At 43.2% G+C, this 16,051-nt stretch overlaps 1 protein-coding gene across 1 annotated transcript in view; it reads left to right on the top strand.

The window, feature by feature from the left end:
- Window positions 1–16,051, top strand: part of TULP4 (TUB like protein 4) — a 209,443-nt gene that overhangs the window by 153,011 nt on the left and 40,381 nt on the right. Inside the window, exons 5-6 of the mRNA XM_074368075.1 lie at window positions 9,090–9,270; window positions 11,744–11,878. Of these exons, the coding sequence (XP_074224176.1) occupies window positions 9,090–9,270; window positions 11,744–11,878 (316 nt within the window). The remainder of the gene's footprint in view (window positions 1–9,089; window positions 9,271–11,743; window positions 11,879–16,051) is intronic.

The raw sequence follows: 16,051 nt of genomic DNA, 5'->3' as shown, positions 1-16,051 counted from the left end.
GGGGAAAGGGGCAGGGGAGGGATAAATTAGGAGCTTGTAATTAACATACACACTACTTTATATAAAATAGATAAACAGCAATGTCCTACTATATAGCAGAAGGAATATCTTGTAACAACCTATAATGGAAAAGAATAGGAAAAAGAATATATATACACACACACACACACACACACACACACACACACACACACACACACATATATAACGGAATCATTTTGCTGTACATCAGAAACTAACACAACGTTGTAAATCAACTGTACTTCAATTTTAAAAAGGTGCAACAATGAAAAACAATAACAAAGAATTGAAAGGTTAATAAAATACGTCTATAGATTTGAATTAAAAATTGTACCCAAATTCAAAAAAAAAAAAAGCTGCTACAAGAGATAAGGAAAGACATTATATAAAGGCAAAAGGATCAATTCATCAGTGAAGTATAATAATTATAAGTATATATTCATGCAACATTAGAGTTTCTAAATATATTAAACACTGTTAGTATATAAAGCAAATATGGACAGAACTGAAAGGAAAGATAGCAATATAGTAATGGTAGGAGACCTCACTACTCCACTCTCAATACTAGATAGAACATCCAGATGGAATCCATGAAGAAGCAGTGAACTTTAACAGCACTATAAACCAAGTAGACCTAACAGACAGATGTAGAACATGTCAACAAAAGCAGAATATATATTCTTCTCAAACACACAAGGAATATTCTCCAAGGATAGATCACTTGTTAGGTTACAAAAGAATCTCAACAAATTTAAGAAATTTGAAATTGTATCACATTATGTTTTTGATCACAGAGGATTGAAACTAGAAATGAATAGCAGAAGTTCTACTGGAAAGTTCACAAATATGTGGAAGTTAAAGAACACATTCTTGGTTAACCAGTGGACCGAAGAAGAAATCAAAAGGGAAATTAGAAAATACCTTGAGACAAATGAAAATGAAATCACAACATGCCAAAACTTATGGAATGCTGCAAAGGCAGTCCTAAGAGGGATGTTTATAGCAATAAATACCTACAATAAAAAAGGAGGAAAGATCTCAAATAAACAATCTAACTTATACCTCAAAGAAGTAGAAAAAACAATTTAGCCCAACGTTAGCAGAAGGAAGGAAATAATAAAGATTAGAGCAGAAATAAAATGCAATGGAAGAAAGAAAGAATTTAAAAATCAATGAAACTGAAGAGTTGATTTTCTGAAAGAAATTAACAAAAATGATAAACATTTAGCTAGATTAACTAAAAAGATAGATGACTCAAATCAAATCGTAAATGAAAGAGGAGACGTTACAGCTGATGTCACAGAAAAAGGATCATTAGCAACTACTACGAACAGTTACATACCAACAAATTGGATAACCTAGAAGAAATGGGCAAGTTCCTAGAAGCATTTAACCTGCCGAGACTGAATTATGAAGAAATAGAAAATATGAACAGACCTGCAACTAGTAAGGAGGTGGAGTCAGTGATCAGAAACAACAAGGAAAATGCCAGGACCAGGTGGCTCAGCTGCCTGACGTTTAAAGAAGAATTAACGCTATTCCTTTCTAATCTCTTCCAAAAACTTGAAAAGGAGGGGATACTTCCAAACTCGTTTATGAGGCTAGCATTACCCTGATACCAAAGCTAGACAAAGAGGCTATAAGAAAATTACAGACCAATATCTCTGCTGAACATAGATTCAAAAATCCTCAACAAAACACTAGCAAGCCAAATTAAACAGCACATTAAAAGGATCTTACACAACAATCAAGTGGAATGTATCCTTAGGATGCAAGGATGTTCATAGAAACATATAAAAATCAAAGTAATACACCACATTAGCAGAATATATGATAAGAACCACATGATCATCTCAATAGATGTCGCAAAAGCATTTGACAAAATTCAACATCATTTAATGATAAGAAAACTTTAAACAAACAAGGAATAGAAGGAAATTACTCCAACATAATGAAGGCCATGTATGAAAATTCCACAGCTAATACCATACTCAGTGGTGAAGAACTGAAACCTTTTATTTTGTGATCAAGAACAAGATGATACGTACTCACTTTACTTTTATTCAGCAAGTCTTAGAGCACTTTGGCAAGAAAAGGAAATAAAGGGCATTCAAATAGAAAAGGAAGAAGTAATAGCGTAATCTTATATGTAGAAAACCATGAAAGACTATACACAAAAAACTGGTAGAATAAATAAATTCAGTAAAATTTCAGGATTCAAAACCAGTATACAAAAGTTAGTTGCATTTTTATACACTACCAGTGGGCTATCTAAAAAGGAAATGAAGGAAACAGTCCCATTTACAAATGCACCAAAAGGAATGAAATACTTCAGAAAAAACTTAATCAAGGAGATGAAAGGCTTGTACAAACTATCAAACACTCAGGAAAGAAATTAAAGAAGACACCAGTAAGTGGAAAGACATTCTGTGTTCATAGACTGAAAGACCTGATATCATTAAAATGTCTGTCCTACTCAAAGTCATCTACAGATTCAATGTAATCCATATCAAAATACCAATGACGTTTTTTAGAGATAAGAAATCCTAAAATTCAAATGAAATCACAAAAGTCCTAGAATAACCAAAACAGTGTTGTGAAAAAGAACAAAACTGATGGAATCACACGTCCTGATTACAAAATATATTACAATGCAGGACACAAAATAAAACAGTGTGGTATTGGCATAAATACCAATGGTGTAGAATCCAACGGAACAGAAATAAACTGTATACAGTCAACTGATCTTCAACAGGGGTGCCAAGAATATACAATGAGGAAGGTAGTCTCTTCAATAAATAGTTCTAGGTAAACTGGATATCGTATTCACATCACAAATGATTTCATACAGATCCCCCCCACCAAATGATTTCATACAGATTCATATTCTCTCTCCCTCCCTCCCTCCCCCCCCCCCCCAGACATGAGCAAACACTAGCATAGTTTCTCTCTGCACAGGGCCGTTTAGTTAAGGATGACAACTCAAGCCTCCTGATGTTCTTGCCTGGGAAAGCTCAAGGCTGCCAAAAATGTCCTGTTTGTTCCAGACAACACCTGAAAGTAGGGCCCCTGTCTCCCAGTCTCTGGACCTTCCATAAGCACCAGTCAGCAGAACCCAGATGGCTTAATCCCACTGACACACCCTGCCTCCCACTTCTGTAAAGTCCCACTTCCCTGACTCCGTGGTAGCCCCTACCTCCCTCCTCGCTACACTATCATCTCCCTTTAAGATGCCCAGTCATGTCTGCCCAAGTGGGAGTTGCGTTCAGCTCTTCCTGACTGCACAGTGACTCCTGGTTAAAATCTGCCCTTGCCTCCTTGACTTGTGTCCAGCTTTGCTGATCCTTGACACCAGTCACAAGGGCTGCTGTGTCTGCTGCCTTCACCACGTGCCCTGACAGCTGCTGCTGAGTCAGAAGACTTTTATTTCCTCAGACCAGGAAGTCATTTCCTCTTAGCCCTTTTCTTGAGGAAGGTTAAAGATTTGGAGCATTTTGAAACAGGAAAGGATTTGAGAGCTCATCTGATGTAACTTTTTTAGGTGACAGAAGAAAACAGTACTCAGAAAGGTAAATGATCAGTTCAAAGTTACAGGAGTAGTTACAAGTCAAAATAGAATCAGACCCCCAGCCAGCTGACTCCTCGTCCTGCGTCCTTTGCAAAGGAAAAGATGTTCCCCCAGTAGTTTTCAGCTGTCCACCCCAAACAGGCTAATTCCAGCGTAACTTAGCATTTCCTTCCCAAATTAAAGGTGGACATTCACCCCCGAAGACCACGTGGTAAGTGGCTACTCCGGGCGTTTTCACCTGCTCCTAAAGATCTGATAGAGAGCCGTATTCCTGAAACATTTCTCTCTGCCTCATTCGGTGTATACTTAAATATATTTTAATAGTTTATTAACACATTGTATAAAATTCTAAATGTTCAAAGGGATATATGATGAAAAATTCCGTTTCCTGCAATATCCCCAAGCCTCTGATCCCCAGAGGTAATTGGTGTTTCCAGTTACCTGTGTATCCTTCTGGAGATACCCTAGTTAAATGTGTTTTTTAGTTAGTCCTGTTGTCAGACTCCTCCACCCGCCATCCCCAGGAATCATGTTTGGGTGTCTTAAAGAGGTGAATAAACATAAAAATGGAGCCTGAAAGATTTGGGGAAGAATGTTTTAGTAATGGGAATTATTTAACAGATTCAGTGCCTGAGGCAGATAGAATATCTCCTTCTATTTAAAAGTCTTTAAATGTAGAATAGTAGTCTGTCATCTTTATGGGGGTTAGTTTATAAGCAGTTATTCTGCAGTGAAGAGGTGAAATGACTTGAAAATTACATTTAGCCCAAAGATACAAATTTTTATTTTACATATTTTGGTTGAGATTTCTTTCCCATATGTATCAGAATTAGTCTTAAAATGTCTGTTTTTAGAAATGATTGTTATAGTCAATTGTAAAATTACATTTCATCTTTTTTTTGAATCAGATAATATTCTGTTAATCAATTGAACAGTTCTGTTTTTCACAACTGTCTGATTTCAGTGACTATTTCCTTAGTTGCAAAATAGTCAAATCTGGCCTTGAAACATACTTGAAAACTAGCATTCTGAAACCTAACAGGGGATCTTTCAAAAAAAAGTTTTACTTTGGCAGCATCTCAGAACAGAAGTTTCTTTCTAAAGAGCAAAGGGACATCACAGCTTGTCCCTTCATAGCTCCCTCCCAGTGGCCCATTTAGACGTTTGCCACCAATGGGGCTGAAGTGACCACAGGCATATCTCAGAGATACTGTGGGCTGGGTTTCAGACCCCTGCCATAAAGCGAACACACAAAGTTTTTGGTTTCCCACTGCATATAAAAGTTACGTTTATACGATTCCCTAGTCTATTAAGTGTGCTATATATAGCATTATGTCTAAAAGAATTATATACATACCTTAATTTGAAAATATGTTATTGCTGAAAAAGGCTAACCATCATCTGATCCTTTAGCAAGTCGTAATCTTTTTGCTGGTGCAAATAAATGGAGAAAAGTCAACTCCTTTTATAACTAGTTCCAATGCTACTAGTTAAAGTCTACACAAAAAACGTGAACATTTATAGAAGGATGTATTTTTATAGTTGGAATTTCCAAATACGGTCTTTATTCAAGAATTTTGAGTACCAGTCTCTAAAAATAATGCTCCTGGTGGTATATCATCACTGGTTCCAAAATAGAAATATTTTGAAAGATTTGCTATCCTCTTCTACCTCTTTTGATTTGTGGCTTGGTTCATCTTAAATTACTAGTGATAATTACATTTTTAAATAATTAGCTCTAAAGATAGTTTACAAAGGAGTACATTTAAATGAGATTATATGTGGATACCATAATTATTTAAAAATTGCATTGGTATTAAACACTACCCTGCAGTGAGGGGCGGCCACTGAACTGGCACAGCCTAAGGATGGGCATGTTTCTACCAGTTTCTTTGGTTCTTGGTATACACCATATGAAGGGAACATTGTCCCTGCCCCTGTGTGAAGCCTGCAGTCCAGCAGAGAAAACAGCAGGAGAAATATGCAACACACTTATATCATTCATAACTAAAAATGTTTTGGAGGCCAATTTTATGGAGAAGATTTGAGCATTAGTTTAGTTTAAAGAAGAAAGGAAAGAAGTTGTTGCTTCATTTGTAAGAAAACTTGGGCAGAGACCAAGGCTGTGGGCAGAAATTTATTTACTAATAGTCACTGAGCACCTACTCCTGATAGGGAGCATATGAGAAGCTGGGGGTGCAGACCTGCCCTCAGGAAGCTCATTGTTTAATGGGAAAAACAGACATGTGAAAACAAAGCAAAGTTCAAAGTGCTGTGGGGGCCGTGGTTTGTGAGACGAACTCTTGTGTGGTGCATCCCAGAAGCCTTGACATGTGATATCTCAGCACCTGTTGTGTACCAGACACTTTGCTGGATGTTGGAGACAAAACACAAGCCACAGGCTTTGCTGGCAGAGGACCTGGCTATGTATGTTGTTGGTCAGGGGGCGTGGGGATGAGATCACGTGTTTCATTTGGGACAGGTTGACTCAGGCCTGTCCTTGGCACATCCATGGGTAGGTGGCAGGTAGGTAGTTGGATGTGTGAGTCTGGAGCTTAGGGGAGAGACCCAGGCAGGGATCCAGCCCTGAATGGGGTTCTTGAGGTCATGGACATGACTGTGACTTGTGACCTCTTAGAGAGAGAAGACGGCCTAGGGCCAAGCCCAAAAAAGAGCCTGGGAGAGAGAAGCCGGCACCATCCATCCAGAGCACAAAAATCAGGGTAGACACCACAGAGATTGATGCATTTGCCCATATGTGTATTCATTATTAGACTTTTCTGTCTTGTTCTGTTGAAGTCTAAGCTTTATCTCATTGGAAGTGATTAGGCATGAAAAGAACTTGTAATAGAGGAGATGTTTAAAATCTGATTTTATGTTGTATCAGTGTTCTTCACTTATCTGACATGCTTGTTCCAAAACAGAGTAACTTCCTCCGTCATTGCTTGACGGCTAGACTTAATGCTGCCTTTTTTCTCTCTCTCTGATCTTAATGTGCATTATCTTCCAAGAGACCTGTAGTTGGAATTGATTAATGATAGGGAATTTGGAAGCTGTTCTTTTTTTTTTTTTTTTCTTTGTCCTGTTTTGCTTTAGTGTGATGTTGAACACTGAAAGCTCATTAAAACACCAGTCCTTTATTCAGGAGTTAGATGGTATCTGTTGTTCTCCAAAATGGAAAAATATGAGTGTTACTCAAAAGATGCTTCAGTGCAGAGGCATTTCCTCCCTCCCTCCACAGACACTACCATTGCCATGTGTCATCTAATATGACAGGCCCTGGGGAGGTCATAGGGAGCAGAGCAGACATGGTCCACATCCTCGGAAGCTAGCAGTCTAGCACAGGAGTCAGACAAATCAGCTAATCACGTAGTTAAGATGTGAGTGATGACTGTGCCAATGGACTGTAGGGTAACGTGGGAACCCATTACGGGAGGGGTCAGGGAACTTGTTTGGAGTTGATACATATTAATCCTGAGTACTTGAGAAGAATAATTGTTTGCTGTTGCCTGCTAATGAGCTGTGTGTATTAGAAACAAAGTCGTAAGTGATGAAATAACCCCTTCACCTGCACAAAGGCACGTGGCTACTCTTTAAAACGTGCTTGAACAAATGAGAATGTGGTCAGGGAAGAAGAGAAGCCAGCTTCCTGGAATGTCGCCTGGCACAGGGGTTCCCACACATCTTTACTTTGAAGTTACAAGAAGACGCATTCCGTATTTGTCTTCACTCAGAACTGCTTAATCAGCACGTGCAGTGCCTGCCTCTCCCAGAGCTTCCACAGGTCTGACCCACTGCTCCGGTGTCCCCATCCCTTTGCCTTTGTCACATGAGGTCTTTATAGCTATGCCAGTGAATACTTACTTTCTCTGTTGGCAACCAAAAAATTCGTTTTTTTCTAAAATGATTTTTACTGTGTTCCTAGTTAGTTTTGTCTCTTTTTCGTTTAAGCAGCATTTAATAGTGATTCATCACTGGCCCTGGGGGAAAACTGTTTTAACTTTTTTTTTTCCTTTTGGTTTTTCAGTAGTTAAAATGTAGATCATGCTTAAAGGAATATTTGATGGACAATTAGTTTATCTAAAAGAGCTCTGTAAATTCCATGAGCTTATTACTACTTAAATGAAATGTATCTTCCCTTGCAAGTAACCAGCCTGGCCTCATCATCAGGATTTATGTCCTCAGATTGACTTTTGATTGTCAGTGACTTTAATTCACTTAAGTAACAGCAAATGCTCACTGAGTGACTGCTGTACCCAAGCTCTGTTTGATGCTGCGGGTACCCCTGTGGACAGTCTTTGCCCTCAAGGAGCTTAATGTCAAAGTTAAAAGCAAAAAGAGGTATGGACCTAAAAAATCTTAAGTAACTTTCCTTTTGTGACAATCCTGATCTTTCTAGTTAGAAAGCCCTGGCTTGACCACTTAGTGACTCTGTCAACTTACTTGACCTCTGTCAAGTTGTTTCTGAATCTATAAAATGGAAATAATTTGCTTGGTTCTCACAGTGAGTTGCAGACAGATAGCCCAGTCTCATTAGACACAGGAGATACAAAGATTTTAGTGCCAACAGACACAGAAGCTGCAGAGCACCCAGCACCCAGAGCAGAGGGTAATGTGGTGTGCCGTCCATGGGGGTCCTGCTTCCTGGGCCCCCAGTGTCCCCCCGGCGATGTCAGCGGGATGACACCTCCTGTCAGGGAGGCTTCCAGCAACTATGAGCTGCTCCTTGGCTGCTCTGATGGAGGGGGTTCACCCTGTCCAGCCTTCTTCTGCCGTGCTTGTGCGGTGGCCCCAGCTGTGTGCCTGCCGACCTCCCACCTATGCTGAGGGTGGACCCCCAGGAGCTGCCCCCAGCACACGGGGCGGCGGACCATCTAAGCTCCATGCCAGCAGTGCTGCTACTGATCTCCCAGGGTGACTTTGACCATTAACAAGGTAGACTTGTTAGAATAGTGCTTGGCACAAAGTCAGCACTCAGTGAATGTATTAATACCGTTAATTCATTAGAACACTGTTAATTAAATATGTCAACACCATTATTATTCTCAGTAAAATAAAACATGAGACAAACATGCTTACATACACCTAACATTCTTCCAAATTTAAGAAAATGTTAATAATGGACTTCTGCTGCTGCTTCTTTGTCAAGAAAAATAAGTAAATATTATCCTCTTCCTAACCCTCCTCCTCCAACCCAAAAACAAAACAAAAGCAACCCACAAAAAATGACTTTGCTGGTATTTGGAAACAGTCACACAACATAATGAATATATTTATTATAGTATTGGTCACATTTCAGTAATAGAGGACAAAAATTCTTGCAGTAATAGCTGCTAAGTTTCTGTTACTTAATGTTTTGTGTATTTCCTCTGTTGCTTAACTGGTCTCTTTTTTCAGTTCTAAATATATTTTGTCCTGGTAAACAAGTTGGAAGATGATGCTTGCCAGAAACTGCAGTCCTTTCTCCCCATCCATCATGGGTGCTGGTCCTTGGTTGCAGGTGCTGTTTGGCACGGCCGATGGGCAGGTGATCGTCATGGACTGTCACGGCAGGATGCTGGCCCACCTCCTCCTGCACGAGTCGGAGGGCATCCTCAGCATGTCCTGGAACTACCCTGCCTTCCTGGTGGAGGACAGCAGCGAGAGCGACACCGACTCCGACGACTACTCCCCGCCCCAAGGTAGCTTGCTGGCTCCAAGGGATGAAAGAACACAGAAGGAGAATGACCCACCTGCAGGAGGGAGGGAGGAGGGCCGCCGTGTGCACAGCACCCTAACATCCCAGGAAGTGTTCTCAGTGAAAGACAAGGTGGGGCCAGCCTGATCTGGGTTCTTGCCTTGACTATCTTCTGTCTGCCCTCCCTTCTCGCAGGGTCCCTGGTCAGGTTGATGAAGCTCCTGCGGCCTAGGTTCTCCTAGACGTACAAGGAGACTTGTGACCGTTTCCACATCCCTGGGGTGTTGTGGGGCTTAGCTGCTCAGTGAGAGTCAAGAGAGCGGGAGCTGAGATGTGCTGTGCTGTTACTGTACCTTCACGTGTGATGCTCCAAGTCCCTGCTGGTAGTAAAGCCCATAGCTCTAGCTGCGTGAGAAAAGGATTAGTTCTGCCTGTGTTGAAGGCCAGTCCGTGGGGCTGATATCCGTGTCCCCATCTTTTTTATTTCAGGCGGAAGGTCTTCCATTTCTCAGTTCAGAAGAACCTCCCTCCCTCACCCCCTGCCCCCAAGCCTCACAGTGATGTCCGATTAGAGTGGGTGACATCTGAGTTTGTTAACATTTGGGCCGTAATGAAAGATTGTTTCAGATCCCTGGGGATAGTTTCAGACTCCAGCTTCCCTCACCCCTTGCTATGTGCCTTACTCCCCAAAGCAGAAGCCTTTGGTGTCAATGCCGGCCGTCACCAACGTCAGCCTTCAGCACTGGCCAGCCCAGGGCTTTGGCTCTTCCCCAGGGTCCCTATCCCCTGCTCCAGCCTCTTTCTTTAGAAGGAAAAGATGTTATGAATAATGGAAGGGAAAGTCTCCCTGATAAGATGTCACACTGCTCAGGACTTCTGTCCTCAGCCTGGGCAGCTGTGCTCACGCCGCTTGCTGAGTGCCCTCAATGGGCAAAGGGCACATGCCGGACAGTTTCTCCCCTTCCCTGTGACTGTCGGTGTGTTTGTCCTGTGAAAGGCTGGTCCAGGGAAAGTATTTAATTTTCTCCCCCATGACTGGCTGCCGACATTGGTACTCGGAGTGCTTTTGTTTTGTCTTCTCCCTCCTGTGATAAAATGTGCTTCCCAGAGATGGGTACATACACATATTCATTCACTCATTTAGGGAGAAGGCAATGTTCATACGTGAAAAAAAAATTTAGATGGTGGTAGTGTTTCAGGGTTGATGGGTCTTGGAAGGGAGTGTGTTCTCAGCTCCTAAGTTCATTTCCTAGTAGGGCCCCGGCCTTGAGGGGAGTGTTGGTCCTTTCTCTGCCTCAGTGATAGAGTCAATGTCTTTCAACATTGGATTCAGCAGACTTTTAAGACAGAGCTTTACTAGACTGAATGCATATTTACTTATCCCCACTTACTAGGGAAAGAAACAAGATCCAGAGACTCAAGTTTATAAAGCAAGTCCAGAGTAAGTCTAAGAGTAGAATTCAGTTCCTGCTGCCACTCTAACCAGGTACCCTTTTCAGAAGCAATGGGGCCATTTGGAAGATGACTGGGATTTGCCTTTTAGATAGAGCAGGGTGTCCTTGGTGGCCCAGGGAGCTGGAGCACAGAGGTAGGTACCTGCAGCATCTTAAGGTGGAGCGAAGGAGAGTGATTACTGGGAATCCTCTTCAGGCGGGGCTGAGCAGGGGTGAGGGGTGGGTGTCAGGCTGACCCAGACCTACGGCTGCCAGAGACGAGCTCAGCATGGAGGGAAGCCCACGGGGCCTCCTGAAAGGGCCCTGATTCACCCTGGCCGCGGAGGACTGACTCTTACTTTCTGAAGCAACACGTGGAAGAAGGCAGAGCCTGACCCCTCGTGGCTCCTTCCTTAACGCTCATGAGTCTCCTCACCCGCACACAGCAGGGCTTCCTTCCTGGGGCTGTGCTCTGTGCAAGTAGCAGAAGTCCTTCTGAGCCACATCCAACCTCGGCCTTCTCTCCAGATTTGGGGTCTCTTACGGTAAAAGCAGAGCTCCTGGTGGCCACTATGGCTGCTTATTTCCTATAATCTTCAGTGAAATGCATTCAGTGTTGAAAAGTAACTTTTCTCTGTATGTTGGACGAAGATTAAGAAAACCTTTTCATCTCTCTTCCCACCATCTTTATACAGTATGTAATATTAAAATGATTTATGTTTACACGTGTAACACGTGACCACACAGGTTAATCAGCTTTTCACACATATGCTCAGCACTGCCCAACCGGGCCCAGGGAGATCCGCTCGGTGGCTCAGGGCTGGCTGTCCCCGCTGCCTCTCATTGCAGAGTTCTTGGGAAGCACCCTGATGCTTTGGTGTAGATCCTGAGTGCTGCATGACGTTGCCCTACTTGGTAACATCCCAGTCCGGAGTCTACATCAGTAGGCAGTTTTTAGGCCCTCTGTGGGATCGCAGCGTGTGGGCCTGGATCTGGGTCACGTGCTCACTGCCTCTTTTTCACTCGGCCCTTCTGTCCCTGCAGACGGCCCAGCAGCGTACCCCATCCCAGTGCAGAACATCAAGCCGCTGCTCACCGTCAGCTTCACCTCGGGAGACATCAGCTTGATGAACAGCTACGACGACCTGTCTCCCACTGTCATCCGATCCGGGCTGAAAGGTACAGAGGGCTGCGCCTGGCCCCGGCCGCTGAGCGGCCCCGCCGCGCTTTGCCTTGCGAGCTGGCTGTCGTCCACCTGATCCTGTTGATTCTGTCCCCTGCGGTGACCTCTTCTGGGCTTACTGCAGTCTGTTCATAATGATCTTGCCTTTCACTCCTCTGCTTATGTGACAAGTCAATACCTGTCTGGTCTCATCTTGAGGAGGGATTCCTGGCAGCCATCCTCATCTTCACCTGCCCTTTCCCCACCACGGAGGAGCAGTCTCTCGGGTGTTCCGGGACTCGCCTCCAGCCGGCGCTGTCTGACAGTGATGGACGGCACTGCCGGGCCTGCAGAGCAGACGACACACAAGACAGATGACTCAGAAGCCCCTGTAATTTTAACGCTTCATAAGGAACTGATCGTTGTGCAGTAAAGTTACCTTGGCAGGCTTGTGGGGGTTCCAGAACTGTCAGACGGGGACACGAAGGCAAAGGTCAACAGTCGGGGCTGATGCCTTTCTGAGAGGTGTAATGAAATGCCGTCTCACGAGGAAATTGGTGTCCATTGGCATTGCGGGTGTTCTGAATTTTGCAGTTCAGGAATACTGCAGATGTTGGGATGCTGGTGAGTTATTTGGAAAAACAGTGCTGTCTCTTCAGGGTTGAATGGTGCAGTGTAGAAATCCCAGGCTGCCTCTGGTCCTCAGCATTACAGGGAGTGGGAAGTGGGGGCCAAACTGGAACCTTCGGTTCAACTTGCTGTGGTCATTCAAAACTGGCTTTCGGACCAGAGAGTCATAGCCACGTGCTTCTTGTCTGAATTACTGAGGAATCCCAGGGATATGGAGAACCAAGCGTGTATACTTAACTGTTGATTGGCTGGGATGCATCACACCTGCCTACACACCCCACTGAGCACTTGTTAATGCTGTTTCAAAACTGTAGAATACTTTCAGAAGCAAATTAAACTCCCTCTCTTGGGTGTCCCATGTTGCTGTGTCATAACTATAACTGCAAGGAATCATGTAGCCTGTAAACTGAAGGACATGTAGAAGCCTTTCTTTATATCACATATGGGCCCGTTAGGAGCTGAGTACTTTTTTTATGATGATGATGATGATCTTAAATTCCTTCAACTTTTCTGTAATTTCTTTTCTGAGTATTCTGTCTTTTGTGGAGTTAAAACAAAAAGATGGTCATCATCAATTTCCCTGTATATTTAGTACTCCAAGCTCTGCTTTTGTTCTTCTAAAATTCTATTCTTAAACCTCGTAACTAAGTTGGTTAATTCCATCAGAACCTGCATCTGGTTCTGCAGTCCTGAACTTTGCCCTCTGCTGAGTATCTGACTGGAACTGAAAATGCCACAATTACCACCCAGTTCCTTTGTATTTATAGGGTGAATTCTTCTAATTTTTCACCATCTTGCCTACATAGGGAAACTTTGTTTTTTATTCCTTGGGTATGTTGTTTTGTTCTCTGTCTGTCAGACTAATTTTTCTATTGAACAGCACTTCTAATACATCCCTACAGATGTGCAGCAGAGGATGAGGAGCACGAGGATGAGGTGACGCGGGGAGGCGACCCACAGTAGCCCCCCCCAATGGGAAAGTTCTTGACTTGAGATTTATGCTAAAATACAGGCAAAGTTAGCATTCTTGTTTAATTACCTGACTGTAAGTCTAAATCTAATGTAGAATGTGTTCAGTCACCTACACTTTCATGGACGAGGTGCTCTTGCGCTAAGTCTTCCTAGTTTCAGAAAGTTGGGTGAAACTTCAGTAAATTGGTGTCATCCTGTAGGTGCTGCATGTAGCCAATTTCTCTTTTCTGTCTTGATTTCAGAATATTTTAAGGATTCAGTCTTACACGTGGCGTGATCAGCAGTAGTTTTTTGAAAATTTTTGTCTACTACTTCATGGGATATGTCAGTAAATACTGGGGAGAGGTCGCCAGGTGCTGTCAGAGATGACTCGTGGCAGCTGCTTCCGCCCACAGTAACCTGTCCTGTCTCAGGCTGATCGGTTGCTTGACTCATGAGGTACAGACAGTCCCTGACTTTCTATGGTTCGACTTGGTACAAAAGCAACGTGTGTTTGGTAGAAACTGTACTTTGAATTTTTTATCTGGCTCTTGTCTGGTTTAGCAGTGCATGGTCTGATCCTCTCCCGTGATGCCGGGCAGTGGCGGCGAGTGCAGTCCCGGTCAGGCCAGCGGTCCTGAGGGCCAGCAGCCCACACACTTCTAGCCGCTTTGCACCAGATGCTCTGTTTTTCACTTTCAGTGCAGTAGTCAATCACGTGAGATACTCAGCGCTTTATTGTAAGATAGGCTTTGTGTTAGATGGTGAGGCCAAGGTTGGTGTTCTGAGCACATTAAAGGTAGGCTTGGTAACCTAGGATGTCCCGTAGGTAGGGTGTATTCAGTGCCTTTTCAATTTACCATGGGTTTATCCAGACGTAACCCTATTGTAAGTTGAGGAAGATCTGTAGACTGAAAAGGTCTGGTATTTCTTGTTTACTGAAATACTTTTTATTTCAAAGAAATACCATCAGAAAACTTTTCCAGTGAAGAAATGTGACTCATGGTATTCTCCAGCTTTCACCAACACTGTGCTTTACGTCATGTGCGGAAGAGCTTAGAATGCCGGATTCCTTGTGGTCCCCGCCGTCGGCCCTCTTCCCCACCACCTGTCAGACTTCATCGCAGATTCACAGAGGTGGGGGGGATTCTGCTTTGCAGATGTTTGCTGAGAAGGTTCTGCCTTGAAGAAAACTCTGCTGAGTATCCCAGCCTTCAGGGACTTCCGTTTATAATTAGAAATTGGTTCACCTTATTTGGACTATATTGTGACTTTTCTCCGTCTTGAGGATGTAATGGAAAAAGACTGTCTCCCTCTATTCATGATAGTCCCCGGACTTGGGGACCTGCAAATTAGACTGACGAAAGACTGATGGACGAGAGAAACACACAGAAGTGTGACGATGTGCACTGTGTTTACCTGTGGAAGCACGCGGAGATGAGTAACTCAGTGCCGCACAGCGAGCTCTTGTCAACATAAAAGAGCCAAAGTTTCTCACTGCTGACGAGGTACCAAATTTTGACCCTCCAGGCTTTTACCAGAAAAGATCCATAAAACTGTGTAGTGAAAGTAGGATAGTGTTATTCTGCTGGCTTTCTCTGTGTAGAATGCTTAAGAGACCAAAACTTCACACACACACACCTCAGAATGATCAAGAAGAATCAGTGCTTCGGGAAGATGGGCCTCTGTTGTGCTTTGGAACTCCCCACACCCTGGGAGACTGTGCTAAGCGCTCCGGGAAAAGTGAGGAGCGGCTGCCTGGATAAGGCACTAGTCCTTTCCTTCTAGGTGATATTTTGAAATACATTTTTAGAGGCTAAAATAAATGAAATTTTTACTAAAACTTTGGGCAAAGATATTGGGAATCATTTTCTGGAATAAGATGAGCAAAGCTTACCAGAAGTGTTTGGGACAGTAAAGGCTCTGTCCTGGCCACATGCAGACGTTTCTGTCCCTGCTCCTTCCACATTGTGGCACCTAAAAATGCAATAAACACTTGATTCTTGTTTCATTCTGTACTAATGCAGGAGGATTTTAATCTCCCTAGGAGCTCAGCCCCTGGAGAGCACTGACACACCCCTGCCCTGGCTGGCACTAGGCTTTTCTTTCTTGGTCCCACTCTGGAGTTCTTCGGGCCAGGGTTTTGTAGAGGTAACCTGTTTCCCCAGTGACTGGTGTGCCTGTCATGGGCATCAGGACTGGTTTATGCCAAATATCAAGGGGCTCACACCTGTTTCTGCATCTTTTTAATGTTCTTGGTTGTATTATTACCAGAGCAAGAAAGAAATGACATCATTCCTATGAAACTTTGTTTTTGCAAAAGAATGACTTACCTTTGTAGATTACAGCTGTCTCAGTATAACATTATAACTATAGCGAAGAAACCCCTGAGCATTTATTTGCCTGTAAATATTTGGGCTCATTGTTACTCAGATAGCGCCATCTAGTAGAAGGGGTCGTGAGCACAAGGGATCCCTGGATTCATTTTTGAGCAACCTCTGAATGGCTTCTGTGCCTGGGTCCACCCTGCAGGGGCAACAGCCCACTTTTCTGTTGGGAAAAACCACCATGTCACAGAAACTTTTTAAAATAAATACATAACAGAAAGA

The sequence above is a fragment of the Camelus bactrianus genome, chromosome 8 (genome assembly GCF_048773025.1).
Source record: "Camelus bactrianus isolate YW-2024 breed Bactrian camel chromosome 8, ASM4877302v1, whole genome shotgun sequence".
NCBI classification, from domain to species: domain Eukaryota; kingdom Metazoa; phylum Chordata; class Mammalia; order Artiodactyla; family Camelidae; genus Camelus; species Camelus bactrianus.
The sequence above is the reverse complement of the archived record's forward strand: the minus strand, read 5'-3'. Positions and strand labels throughout refer to the sequence as shown.